The sequence below is a fragment of the Sardina pilchardus genome, chromosome 6 (assembly GCF_963854185.1).
Source record: "Sardina pilchardus chromosome 6, fSarPil1.1, whole genome shotgun sequence".
NCBI classification, from domain to species: domain Eukaryota; kingdom Metazoa; phylum Chordata; class Actinopteri; order Clupeiformes; family Clupeidae; genus Sardina; species Sardina pilchardus.
The window spans coordinates 21,653,311-21,667,012 of record NC_084999.1 but is presented as its reverse complement, the minus strand read 5'-3'; the positions used below and the strand labels follow the sequence as shown (position 1 = coordinate 21,667,012).

Here is a 13,702-nt window from a genome sequence, read left to right as displayed (position 1 = left end):
TGCAGGGGTCACAGTCTGTGGGTGATGCAAAATGGCTGACAGGTTATAGGCAGGCAGCCAAACTGATCCAGCTCTTGCCTCTAAAGCGTTATGGTAGAATACTGAAGCTGATTCCTTTCCCTAGCAGAGATCAGAGGAAAATCACATGTGGCATTAAAATCTTATTTGCATGGGTGACAAAATGGCCGAGCAGTCTGAGGATTTCAAAACACTTTTAGTGCAGTCTGCTTCCACCGTGCTTATCTTTCTACCTTCTGCTGTACCTGTTCCACTCATACCTCATCACTGACTTCCTTTTGTTGAATTCTATCTCTCTCTCTCATGTGCACTCTCTCCCTCGGTGTCTCTCTCTTTTTGTCAGTCTGTCTCTCTCTCTTTCTCTCTCTCTCTCTCTCTCTCTCTCTCGTTTTGTCATTTCTTCCTACTGAGAGGGATTATTTTCAGTTGTCCTAGTTTACCTGTGCTTTGCTGTAGGGAGAAAAGTTGCTCATCCAAAACACATAGGCTTGGAAAAAAGCCTAAAGCTGAAGGTGCTGGCAGGTTGCTACCATCCTTGTCCCCCTCTCTCGCTCTCTCTCTCTCTCTTTCTTCCCCTCTCCATCTCTCAGTCTCCCCACATCCTCCTCTCTTGCCCTCTCTTTTTTTCTTCCCCTCTCCATCCTTCCTTTTTGCTCGGGTGGGTTGTTTGCCTCAGTTGAAGGTTACTGAGATGATGGCAGACGTAATTGCAGTGAAGAGACATAGCAACGGAGGTAATCCAATAACAGAGCTTTCCTCCCTCAGGCACTTCTGATTGTCTGACAAACAAAGAGTGAGAGAAAGAGAGAGAGAGAGATAGAGAGAGATAGAGAGAGAGAGAGAGAGAGAGAGAGAGAGAGAGAGAGAGAAAGCGAGAGCGAGAGAGAGAATTACAAATGGATGTTCACCCTCACAAACCTCTAAGGCTTACTTGTAAAAAATCTAATTTCCTTGAACTCTTTTTGGGTCCATAAGTCAACTAGCACATAACCTGTATTGCATGTAACGCAGGCTTCATAGGGGTCTACACTGGCTTCACTGACAGTGGTCTACATTTCCTAGTAGAGGAAACGGGGTCATATCTGTGTTGTTATTCAGTCACTCTGTTGTGTCTGTCGTGGCGTGGCACAGCGCAAGACATGTCGTCAGGTCTCATTTTTACCCTCCATACCACCAGTGACCTCATTTTGTCAGATATCTTCAGTTGTCCGGATCACCGGACCAATTATGTCAATATAGTAGAATGTGTTCTGTTGTATTTGTACAAATACAATAGACTTCAGTGACAATATTTAAATTGTGTCTGTATTCTCAAAATCAAATCAAACACTTTTTTGGTTGTTATTTGGAATGAGCTACTCTACAGTACCTTTTGGTCTACATGGTGACTCCTGCCCAAGATGTTTTATCCATATTGTATGAGAATTCTAGCTTAAATAAGTGCGCATAGGTACGTGGCTGGGCAGCATAACAGGGAGTGAGATACTGATAGAAAAATGCAGAAGAGTACAGATATACAGTATAACAATCTATGGTATTGGACATCTCATCAATTATGTCATGTCACTGGGTTAGTTAAAGCGCTACTGTAAGTCACAGTCCCATAACCTTAGGGCAGGGACTGAATGGCTTTTCACATGAGGCATTTAGTGAGGACGCCTGGTGGACTGATGTGAATGTAATGACATGTAATTAGCACCTCCATAGAGTCATGTCACTCTGGCGTTAGATTACTGACGAGGCGACACAATCAGGATCCCTCATTAGCTGCTGACCACTCGCTCAAACACGCCATCTTTCTGTCAATTCACAAATGTACATACTGTAGGCCTATGCACGCATGCTGGTTGGTATGTAGCATATACATGTGTTCATTTTCGAATATACTGTATGTTGACTGTATGTTCATCCCGTTTGTGGGAAGTAGTGCTCTCCCTGTCTCACAGAGATCTCCATGTACCCCTTGTTTATCACATTTGTTTATGTAACGCTTGCTCACTCTGCTTCGCCCGTCCCTTCTCACTATCATTCCAGTAATGCTGTGTGTGTGTGTGTGTGTATGTGTGTGTGTGTGTGTGTGTGTGTGTGTGTGTGTGTGTGTGTGTGTGTGTGTGTGTGTGTGTGTGTGTGTGTGTGTGTGTGTGTGTGTGTGTGTGTGTGTGTGTGTGTGTGTGTGTGTGTGTGTGTGTGTGTGTGTGTGTGCGTGTGTGTGCGTGTGTCCTCCCTTTCTGCTGAGTATGCCCTGTCTCTGGCCCTGCAGAATCTAGTCTGTCAGTCTGAGTTTTCTCCCCATGCTGAAACAGCTCTCTCCTCACCAACAGCAATTACCCCTCAGACATTAGGACAACTTTGCTGTTTATCCCACTAAGCTGGGGGACCAGGCGACTACTTGCCTGCTATACACACGCACATACACATTCTCTCTCTCTGTCTCTGTCTCTGTCTCTCTCTCTCTCTCTCTCTCTCTCTCTCTCTGTATGTGTATGTGAGAATGAGAGAGAGAGAAAGAGAGAGAGTGAGAGAGACTTACTCTCTCACACACACATGCACACTCTCTCTCTCTTTTGATATTGCAAACTTCACATACAACTGCTCACACATAACCTCAGAAGGTGATTGCGGCTCTATTTCCTGGGATGGCATGAGGAGGGGTAGAGCCAGCAATAAGCCCTGGCTGGTGGACAGACACTCTAAGGACAGAGATACTAATTAAGATAGTGAGCAGCTAGAGTATTGTCTTTCTGCCGTCTTCTTAGGCCACTTACCTAATGGTAATACCAGTTCACAGGATGTGTATGGACTCTGAACATACTGTATGTACGTACAGTATGCACACAGACACACACACACACACACACACACACACACACACATACACATGCAGCATGATACAGTGTATACACATACTGTAATTACAGACAGACAGACAGACAGGCACATACGCACACACACGCACGTGCACACACACACACACACACACACACATACACTAACACATTAATACATACTGTACATACAAACTGCAGCCACCAGCCTCATTTATAGTGACTTTACTTGATGGCTACACAGAGTGACTCTGAGATGAGCTGGTGAACTCAGGTGAATATTTTATAGGTGACATTTAGATGACATTTTTAAGTGAGCATCAATGTGTCGGGCTGTATCAGAGGGTGAGGTTTGTTGATGCAGTTAGCAGTAAGATAACAGTTAGCAATAGCTTTGAAAATTGAAGACAAGAATATTTACAGAGCTAATAGGTCACGTATATCTGAATATATTAACAAACCACACTCTCCACAGCAGGAATTTATTGTTGTTATTAGCACCTAAACAATTCACAGTGATATGTCCTGTAATGTCAGATCTTCTTTTCTCTTTATCTGTTTCAGACAAGACCAGAAATGCCTCCAGCTCTTCAAGCTCCACCCCTACTGACAGCAGTTCCACGCCCACTGACAGTGGCTCCACCCCTTCCCCCAGCACATCTCCACAGCTCACGTTGCCTCAGTACACACCCTTCGGACCCCGGCTGGTCATGGCAAAACCCAACACCACTGCCCCCCGCCCGCAGCCTGAGGGGGCTAGCTTTGACTCCGACGGCCGACGTGGAACTGTGGGCCGGTTGACCGGCAATTTTGGCAAAGGCCCCTGCCGACGCGGACCGGTCAAGATGGAGAGAATAAAAGTGCTGATGGGGGCCGAGATTGAGAGCGACTACCAGGAGCCAGAGAGCATGGACAGTCGTGTGGTCATGGGGCAGGAAACCCTGCTGAGGAACATAGACAAGCAAGAAACACCTCTCTCATCACAACTGACGGAGTCAGTGAAAGAGCTTACGAGTACGGATGCCGCATCCACCCCAGCCTCCACGGTTATTTTTGACTGCCAGGTGAAGGAGGGCGAAGAGGCCAGTCTGGACACTGGTCAAGAGAATGACGTCCAGGATCACAGAGAAAGCGCGACTCCAACACCAGAGGAGGAGTGTGAGGCCACAGCACAGCTCCTGGAGTGCCCTGTCCTCGAGCCAAAGGAATCCGAGAGTGTGGGGTCGACAGATTCTAGTGGTAGTCCCTTACTAGAAGAGCAGGTGGAGGCTCTGTCTTTGTCTCTGTCTCAGGGTGAAGTGCCTTCCTTATCCTTTTCTGAACCTTCCTATGCAGTTGACCCGCAGCGAGTCGGCATGCTCCCCGGCCTGGACCCTGACCGCTACTACACGGCTCCGTCCACACCTATAAAGATGGCCTATTGCTCGCACCTGAAAAACCAGTGGCAGCCTGGGTCCCTCAGTTCAGGACCCGCGTCCCCCACAGACGAGTCCTCTGACCTGTGCTCCCCTCCTACGTCTCCCTCCGGGTCCTATATCACAGCCGAAGGGGGCAGCTGGACGTCCTCTTACACTTCCAGCACCTCCCACTCCTGCTCGCCAAATTTGATCGCGGAGGCCGAGCTGCAGGAGGCACCTGCCTGCTACGTGGGCTCGCTGTCAGAGATCGGCGACGAAATGGGAGAGGACCATGCCAGCGCCAGCGTCTCAAAGGTAGATGCCGGCAGCAAGCCTCCTGGGGCCCTGTTCTTTGGGTTGGAGGAAGACGAGGAAGGAGAATGTCAAGCTCAGTGGATGCCTGAAGATGTCCCACCTCCACACAGAAGCTGCAATGAAAGGAGCACAGACTCGCAAGGGGAGAAGGAACAGGATTACCGTGAGGTTTCTGCAGTGCCTACAGAAAGCCAAAGGGCTGCTGAGAGGCCCCAGGTGCCCAGAGAAGATGATCATGATGACCCCGACGCAGATCTGGAGTTTGATCTGAATGCATGTGTCTCTGAACACTTTGCGAGGCATGATGCTCCCTTGAGCCCTGAGGAGGACTTTGGTCCGGCGATGGTTTCCTCTCTCCCCTTTTTGCAGCATTTGGCAATGGGTGCCATCCCCGTTTCTGCGGACACAGGTAGCATGACTCCTGCTACTTGCTCATCAGAGGTGTCTGACACAGATAACAACAGCCTGTACGGTGATATGAACTCACCCTCTTTACACTACCATGGATCCTCCCATGACGATGGGCCGTGCGGAGATGGAATGATCCTGGCCTCCATGCTGCCTCCACATGCCAGTCTGATCTTCCAGGCTGACGCAATGGAGATCACTCTTTTCCCGACTGAAGATGAGCCTGGGAACGATGTTGATGCTTACGCGGCTGGAGAAGATGAGGGAGATGTGGATGATGATGATGAGGATGATGGTGAGGATGAAGAAGGTGAGGAAGAGGAAGGGGAAGATGTGGTGGAGGTAGAGGAGGCCACAGGAGTGTCACCAGAGGATGCGAAGGGAGTTGAGGATCCTACTGAGGAGGACACGTCTGCATCATTCCTGAACTCACTCTCAGAGAATTCCATTAACGAGGGTGTGGATGAATCCTTCGCCTACCAAGATGACACTGAGGAGTCAGTAGATTCTGCCTCGTACAACGGAGATGAGGATGAACAGCTGTACAGCACAGAGAGACATGCTGAACTTGCCCAGAGCTTCCCGGGACCAGACGACCCTGTGCAGGCTGTAGCTGCGGCCCATGCACGCCCAGAATCCTCTGGGAGTGAAAGCGACATGGAGATATCCTCTGGGTCTTCGGATCCCCCGCCTGCTAAGGAAAGTAAAACTCCAGTGGACAACAGTGTTGAGTCTCAGTGTCTGCCTGACGCCAAACAGTTGGAGACACACCCAGAAGAGAATGAACACTCAACTGCCACCCCATTGGAGATGCAATCACCTGTGGAAGAAACCAAACAAAATGACTGCAAAGACAGTAGTTTGTCAGATGAGCCCTCAACAGACATGGGCGTCAAAATAGCTGAGGACAGTGGTTTGCAACTTTCACAGACGGATGAGTTGCAGTCAGCAAAATTTGCCACAATCGATGAAAACCTACTTCCCACAGAACCAATCCAGGAGTCTGCTGACAGCACCAGCAAGCTGGATCCCTGCCTCTTGGGTGCTGCTGCAGCTGATCTGGGAGATGAGACTAATTTCCATACGGATCTGGAGCTTGATAATCAAAACGGCAACATTGAGCCAATTGAAATCCCCCTGGATGAGACTGCCACAAATGACCTCAACAAAGGGGTCCCTCTACTGGCCTATCCCAAAGATGACTGCAGTCCCAGCAATATCCCAGTGTGTGCCTACCCAGAGCTTTCTGACTTCCCTGACAATCTGACACCTGCAGACATCTCACCATCCGAGCGTTTTCTTGACCAGGACAACCTTTCAGAGAATCAGCCTGGTGCAGATGACTTTAGTCTGGACCCACTCAACCTGTCGAGCTCACCTTACAGCATTCTCACAATTTCACCCAAGAAAGAGAACTCGGACAGCAACATATCCAAGGAGGAGCACCACCCAACAGCATGGACTCCAGGGGCGGCGTTATCACTGAATGAGTGCTGTGATTTTGATGCGGAAAATGTACTGATGTGTGAAGTCACCAATTCTTTGACTACCAAGACAAGTTGCGATAGCACTGGAGATGGAGACGACAACATCAGTCTCTCTGATCTGCCGGAGAAAATGACAGATGTTGATGTTGGTGTTCTGGAGTCAAATCTGGCTAGCTGGAAGTCCATTGAGGACCTATCAGAAGCAGGAGGTGGGGAAGGCGGAAGCTCTCAGTTTCCAGAGGATGACATCAACAACCTTCAAAATCAGGACAGAAGCTCCCTTAGAACATACCAATCCAACAAAGACACAGAGGATGCGGCAAGCTACACAGAACAGTCAGATATGCTGTTGTTATCCAGTACAAAGCCTAAATGTTTGGAATTCAACATTCTTTCAGATGATGTGTTGAAAGAGGAGACACACTCAGAATTAAACATTGCAGGGGAGGAATATGTTTCAAAGCTATCTGCAGAAGAGGCAACAACCCTAAATATACCTGCAGAGGAGGCACTGTCAGACAATGATAAAGCATCTGAAACTTCCTCTATTCAGACTTTATGCATAGGTGGTGCTGGAGTAAACGATGAAAAAGCAGACAATTTACCCACAACTCCTCTACCAGCATCCCCAGATGTGCCTGAGGTAGAGAAGCCAGTTGACACCTCAGACTCATCCAACAATTTGAATGTGTCCATGGACCAAAATGCTGACATGACCATACATGGCCAGACAGAGAGTAAACCTATTACACAAGATAGGGACATGGTCTTCTCATTAACTGGAGGTTCGTTTGGCAACTTCAAGCCCAAAAAGAAGTCAATTGACAGGAAGCCTGAAGCATCTTCATCAAATATCATTGATGCAGAGAGCAAGGGTGCATCAACCAGCACCACCCAAAAGTCCCCAGCAGAAGAACAAACACGGGCTGTCAGCAAATTGGAAGATTCTAAGACTGTCAGTGCCAGAGACGATGCCAAGGAACGCGTTGGAAGAGGAGCGGATGTTGACAGACAAATCGACACACCAAAGACTATTGTGGCCTTTAGGGAACAGGATGAAGAAGTGGGAGATGTGCAAATCTCAGGGAAGAGTTCTGATGAGAAGAGGAAAGGAAGAAAATCTCCTAAACAGGAAGCTATAACAGAAACAGTTGCACATGATTTGGTCAAGTCTCAGACAGAGAGAACAGAGGTTAAACAAAATCATGTTGGCAAGCAACCTGGTTCCAAACATGGCAATGAGGAAAACATAAAAGATGAAGGGCGCTCTGAGAGTCAAACAGGTAGTCAACTTCATCTCGAACAGGAGGTGACAGCTGTTCAGAAACCACAACCAAATAAGGAGTCTCCTCAGGAGCTAAGTGTGGTGGACACAACTACGAGAGACAATTGTGCACAACTACATGACAACTGTGCTACAAAACAAACAAATGCTAATGCGGCCACCTCAGCTACAGAGGAGGAACCTGACAATGGAAGAAGCAGATTTACAACATTGGAAAGCAGTAGGTCAGAGCAGACCATTTCAGCTGCAGTTGTGAAATCACGTCCAGACTCTTCCAGTCGGTTTGGACATATTGAAAATGAAAGGCAACCCTTGCTTCAAAAGCAAAGTCCAGAAGCCTCCTCGAGTGAAGCACAGATGCAGTCATCAGAAAGGAGTGTCTTTACTAGTGACACATTACAAGCAACCCCAGGAGTAGCATGCCCAGTGGGAAACACACGAGATATTAATGACAACCACATTGAGGGTGCTCAATCTTCTAATGTGAGACCTCTCAATTCAACTCCATCTCTAGGTTCCCCAGCCCCTCCACAGTCCACACCCACAGCCTCCTCGTCATCTCCCTGTATCTCACAGGACGACCTAGAAGAAGATCTGTATACTGCTATTCAAGAGTCCCAGCCAAAGATCTGTAGCTCAAAAGCAAAAAAACAGTCTTTGGTTTCCCGTACCCCTCCATCAGTGTCCTCTACCAGTGAGACCATATCTTTTCCAGTCCAGGAAAGCCTTAAAGAGGGGCATGGGAAAGCAGAGCTGATTACTCTACAGTCCACAAAAAGTCATGGGAAAGGTAAGCATGTTCATTTCTATTTCTGTGCGAGTGTCTTGGATTGTAAAACATAGTCTTTATTAATCTAGGGTATGACACTGAGATCCTAGAATCTAGAGATAACAAGCCATCTGAAGTCCTGTAATTGTTAAACCTGTTTGAATCTTCATTGTGAATCCATGATGATCTATATATTTGATTATTTTGTTGGACACTGTGAATATCTTACTGGTCATTTACAGATGCAGTTAAAAACAGCATCATCTCCGCAGAAGGTACTGACGATATACCAAGTCATACCACGGGATACAAGAAAAAGACCTTCACGCCCATACAGTCTACTTCGTCCAATCAGAAGACTCATCTACCATCCAGTGCCACCCCTCAGTCTTCAGCACATGTCACACATCTGCCAGACAAAGAGAAAAACAGACAGACTGGTTGCACACTCAGTTACAATGACAAGTATTCAGACTCCATGGATGTGTCTTTCAGAAACAATTGTAAGTGGACTCCAAGCTTGGCATCTCTTCATCTCTTAATTTACTACATAATGAATTGAACAAGTATGGCATTTTTTCCTGGAACAATACAAACTAATCACAATATGCTGTTTCACCAATGAATGACCGCTTATCACCAACTTAGTAACATTTATTGTTTGTCTTGAATATGTCTCATTCCTCTGTTCTTTAACATCCCCTCTCCTCACCTCCCCACAGTGGGTTCCTGTAATGACTCGGACAGTGATGCCTCAGTTCCAGGGCTGGAGGAGCCAGATGGGGCTTTACTCAGACCATCAGATCCACAGGTGAGCATCAACATGGTGCTTCATGTATCCTCCCACAAGAAATAAACAACCCTGTTGTTGTTGTTGTTGTTGTTGTTGTTGTTGTTGGTGTTGTTGTTGTTGTTGTTGTTGTACATACAAATGCACATGGTCATGTACATGCCCAAGTATTTTGCAGTGAGGGTAACCTTGCTAGTGTTGTGGTGTGTTGTTTCTGATGTTGTTGCTGTTGTTGTTGTTTTTGTTGTTGCTGTTTTTGTTGGAAAGTGGTGTTGATTTCATGTGCATTGCTCTCATTTGATGCTCATTTGATTGCTCTCAATGTACATTTCTCCATTGAGAGACAATGAAAGGATAATTTTATTTTATCTCATCTTAAATAGTGTTTTCACATTCCCAACCCAAATAGAGGTCGCTCAGATGTAAGTGAGAAGGTACATATTTCAGGGAGGATGTCCAGCTTCCCATATGTTCAACGTCGTCGCACTTGCATGATTTACAATTTGGGGATTGATTACTTTCTCTACTGCAGAGATAGAAGAAGCTTGTTTGTTGGCCATGTTTCCTCTCATGTGTTGAGAACCAGTGTTTTGTTTTACTTCAGTTTCACTGTTGGTGGTTTAACAAATAATGGAAAAAAAGAACAAATAAAGACCGTAATGCAAACAATAATCTGATATGAAGAAAAAATGTTTTAATGCCTTGAGAAATCACAATGGGGCAACAAACATGAGAGGGCAGAAAAATACTGGGCATCCAACAAACTGTGTAAGTCAGAGGAAAATTTGGAAAAGTGTCAAAATGTTATAAATGTATAATTCCTATTGTAGCATATAGATGTACAGACAGGATCATAGGCTGCATGAGGGATACAGGCTCCCTAGAGAGGGTTAGTAAAAGCCTCTTACCAGAATTGGCATTTGGTCCATGTCTTTTCAGGGAACCATTTCCTGTGTGATGTAATGCAATGCCTGTGCATGGCCTGCAGATTGGGATCCGTTCCAATCAGAGGCATTAGGCAGAGTACATTCAAGTTCAAGCTTGAGTAAACACCTCTATCATCCAATCTGAGTCTTCTGTCATCCATGATTAATATCTGACTCTGCTTTGCTGTCCTTTTTACTCTTCTCTTTCCCCTCTCACATTTTTTTTATCTTTCTCCTCAGCATCTCTGCCCTTGCTCTGTATCTGTCACTGTTTGACAGTCCCTCACTAATTCCCTCTCTCTTTTTCCCCCCTTTTCCTTTTTCAGTGTTCCTCTGCATCTCCAGCTGATGAGAATCTGAACAAGGCGAAGCAGAGTCGCAGTGAAAAGAAAGCACGCAAGGTGAGACAGACCCCTTCAGGTATCGAATGCGGATGAAAAATGACGGCAACTGAGAGAGCTCAAACTACAGTAGAAAGCAGGCACACTGGGGAAAAAATACCTTTCTCATTGTATAACACTCAACGCATCTTTACATAAAATTGTCAACTGAGTAAATTTGATTGACAGCTCATTCTGCTGTAATACTTACAGTAAAGATACTGATGTTGGAACTGATATTGAAACCACCTTACTATTCAAACTGGGTGTATGATGCTGTGTGTTTCTACTGTTATAGGCAATGTCTAAGTTGGGCTTGAAACAAATTCATGGTGTAACCCGCATCACCATCAGGAAGTCCAAGAACATCTTGTTTGTCATCAGCAGACCAGATGTCTTCAAAAGTCCTGCCTCTGATATCTACATTGTCTTTGGAGAAGCTAAGGTGAAACTTTGCAGTATACACCAGATTTTTTGTGGTTATATGAATGTATCATATATGTGGATATGGATAATCCCACATCATTCGGTCTTTTTAAACTTCTTCCCTCTTGCCCCTTGCTCCCCTCATCCCTTCACAGATTGAGGACCTGACACAGCAGGTCCATAAGGCTGCTGCGGAGAAGTTTAAGGTGCCCCTGGAGCCATCTCCTCTCATCCCCGATGTCCCACCCAGCCTCACCATCAAAGAGGAGAGCGAGGAGGAAGAGGTGGGAACAGCTGCAACAGTCCCTTCTCACCATCACATCATTACAACCTCCATCACCACTTATCACAGCCATTGTGTCACCATGCAACCTTTGCACCTCATGCTGACATCAGATCGAGTAGCTTGTTCGAGAAGGAGCTCTTTCCTTATGACATGCATCATGACCGTGTATCTTAGCAACTGCTTACAATGCTTACACAACCTTGCATCACCACCTCATCATATTAACGGACCCACCAGCTAGCCCTCATCTCCATAGCAACACTTCATTGTGGTTCCATCTCCTTCACTCAAATGACCCCCTAATGCACTGTGTCCTGACACCTCATCGTCTCTGTATCCATAGCAGATGTGTTTTTTTCTTTTCCTTATTGCTTTCATCCTTTCTTTCTTCCTTTGAAGGTGGATGAAGCAGGACTGGAGCAGAGAGATATTGAGCTGGTGATGGCTCAAGCTAACGTGTCCCGCGCTAAAGCTGTCCGTGCACTACGCCACAACAAGAACGACATCGTCAACGCCATTATGGTGAGGATCCACAACTATAGTTCGAGAGCGCAAACTCTTACACATGATTAGTTTTTCATCATCAGGGAAATTTTACTTGATATAATGATTGAATTTGCGCCAGTATACGCAAATCATTTAGTGCTAATTCTTAATATTGAATGAAAGGCAAAGAGGAACATTGGGCAACTAGATAAATGTTTCATGCATGAGCTAAAGCTATCATGTGGCCTGTTGAAGCATATTGCTAACCCACTTAGGATCATTGTCATGGTATTAAATTAACCAAATTACTTGTCCAAGTTATTAAATGAGCTTTAGTTCATATTTGTGTGTTGCCTGACTTCCACCTACTGTTTTTGCCATCTCTCATATACTAGGGCTTGTATACTCAACTCTATTGGTTCAGTGGGCATATGTACATGTATGCCATATGCCACTCCTTCCCCGTCTCGCTTTGTACCTCCCCTCACGCTCTCTTTATCTGCCTCTCCCTCCCTCTCTCTCCCCTTCACTCTTTGTTCATCCCTTTCTATCTATCCAGGAGCTGACTATGTGAGAGAGGAGGAGACCCTGCCTGAGCCTGCTGGCTACACTTTGGCCCATATCGCTGCTATGTTGCACCCCTACTGACCCCATTTCCTGCTAAATAAAATTATATAAACACTCAAAGGAGTATTTGTATGACATTGATGATTGTGCCTGACAATGTGTGTCTTTGTGTGTGTGTGTGTGTGTGTGTGTGTGTGTGTGTGTGTGTGTGTGTGTGTGTGTGTGTTATGCATTTTCATATGTGATTGCAGATATATATTCTTTCACACAAACATATCAAGATTTGTGGGCAACCGGGCACACCATGCTGTTTGAGCTGAAAACAAATGCTGCACCACCATTGAGATCACATTGAAAGGAGTTGGCTTAAAGGTTATACAAGTATTTTATCATGTTTATTTATATAATGAAAGCACCATTTTCATAGCCTTACATGTGTGTTCACTTCTTGCTCCTTGGCAATCATTTTGGTAACTATAATCAGCTATTTGACATCTTTGGAACAGTAAACCTATCGGATGAACCAAATGTTGAGCTACTCTAGTTTACATTTTTTTGACGTTTATCACTCGTATGATATATTGCCTGTTTACTGATGGTCAAATCAACCAAAACTCCAATATTGTTCGCACCTCTGAATGGTCTGTGACATAAGCTCATGTGAAAGAATAGCATTACAATTGAGGCTCTACCCCACTGACAGGATCTCACTTGGAACAGCTGTGCTACATATCGACTGACCACCCAGGTGGGGCTCCAGGCTTTTTATGTGTAATGCTGCAGGAAATGGCAAGCAGGACATGGCTGGCAAGTCACTGGAAATGGCACACCCCTCTAAATGATCAGTGTTACAGCGGCAAACATTGAGAAATGGAAAAAACATAGTAATCCAGTAACTGAAACATGCATCCTTGTTTTAAAGGAGAACGGTACGTTTTACGTCAGTTTTTTCGGTCGATCCACTCCTCCTTGAACATCAGTTTCTATCACCCCCATTGAAAGTGTGTGTGTGTGTGTGTGTGTGTGTGTGTGTGTGTGTGTGTGTGTGTGTGTGTGTGTGTGTGTGTGTGTGTGTGTGTGTGTGTGTGTGTGTGTGTGTGTGTGTGTGTGTGTGTGTGTGTGTGTGTGTGTGTCTGTGTGTGTGTGTCTGTGTGTGTGTGTGTGTGTCTGTGTGTATTTTGGCCAGGATTTTGCTGCAATCTTCAACAAAAATACAGCAGAATGTATACTCATGAAAAGCCAGTCACAGCAGGTCCCCACTAGAACAAGGACCACTCAGAATGACGACTCAGCAGTGCCCTCTTCTGGACAAGGCCTTCAAATGAGTCAGTCAAGTA

General features: G+C 45.8%; 1 protein-coding gene across 1 annotated transcript in view; it reads left to right on the top strand.

Annotated features, from left to right (window-relative positions):
- The window catches only part of nacad (NAC alpha domain containing), a 14,885-nt gene extending 2,382 nt beyond the window's left edge, over positions 1-12,503 (top strand). The window contains exons 2-9 of the mRNA XM_062539046.1: positions 3,408-8,525; positions 8,747-9,007; positions 9,227-9,315; positions 10,547-10,621; positions 10,899-11,045; positions 11,182-11,310; positions 11,712-11,834; positions 12,358-12,503. Coding sequence (XP_062395030.1) covers positions 3,408-8,525; positions 8,747-9,007; positions 9,227-9,315; positions 10,547-10,621; positions 10,899-11,045; positions 11,182-11,310; positions 11,712-11,834; positions 12,358-12,372 — 5,957 coding nt within the window. The 3' untranslated portion in view covers positions 12,373-12,503. The remainder of the gene's footprint in view (positions 1-3,407; positions 8,526-8,746; positions 9,008-9,226; positions 9,316-10,546; positions 10,622-10,898; positions 11,046-11,181; positions 11,311-11,711; positions 11,835-12,357) is intronic.
- Positions 12,504-13,702: the final 1,199 nt, after the last annotated feature.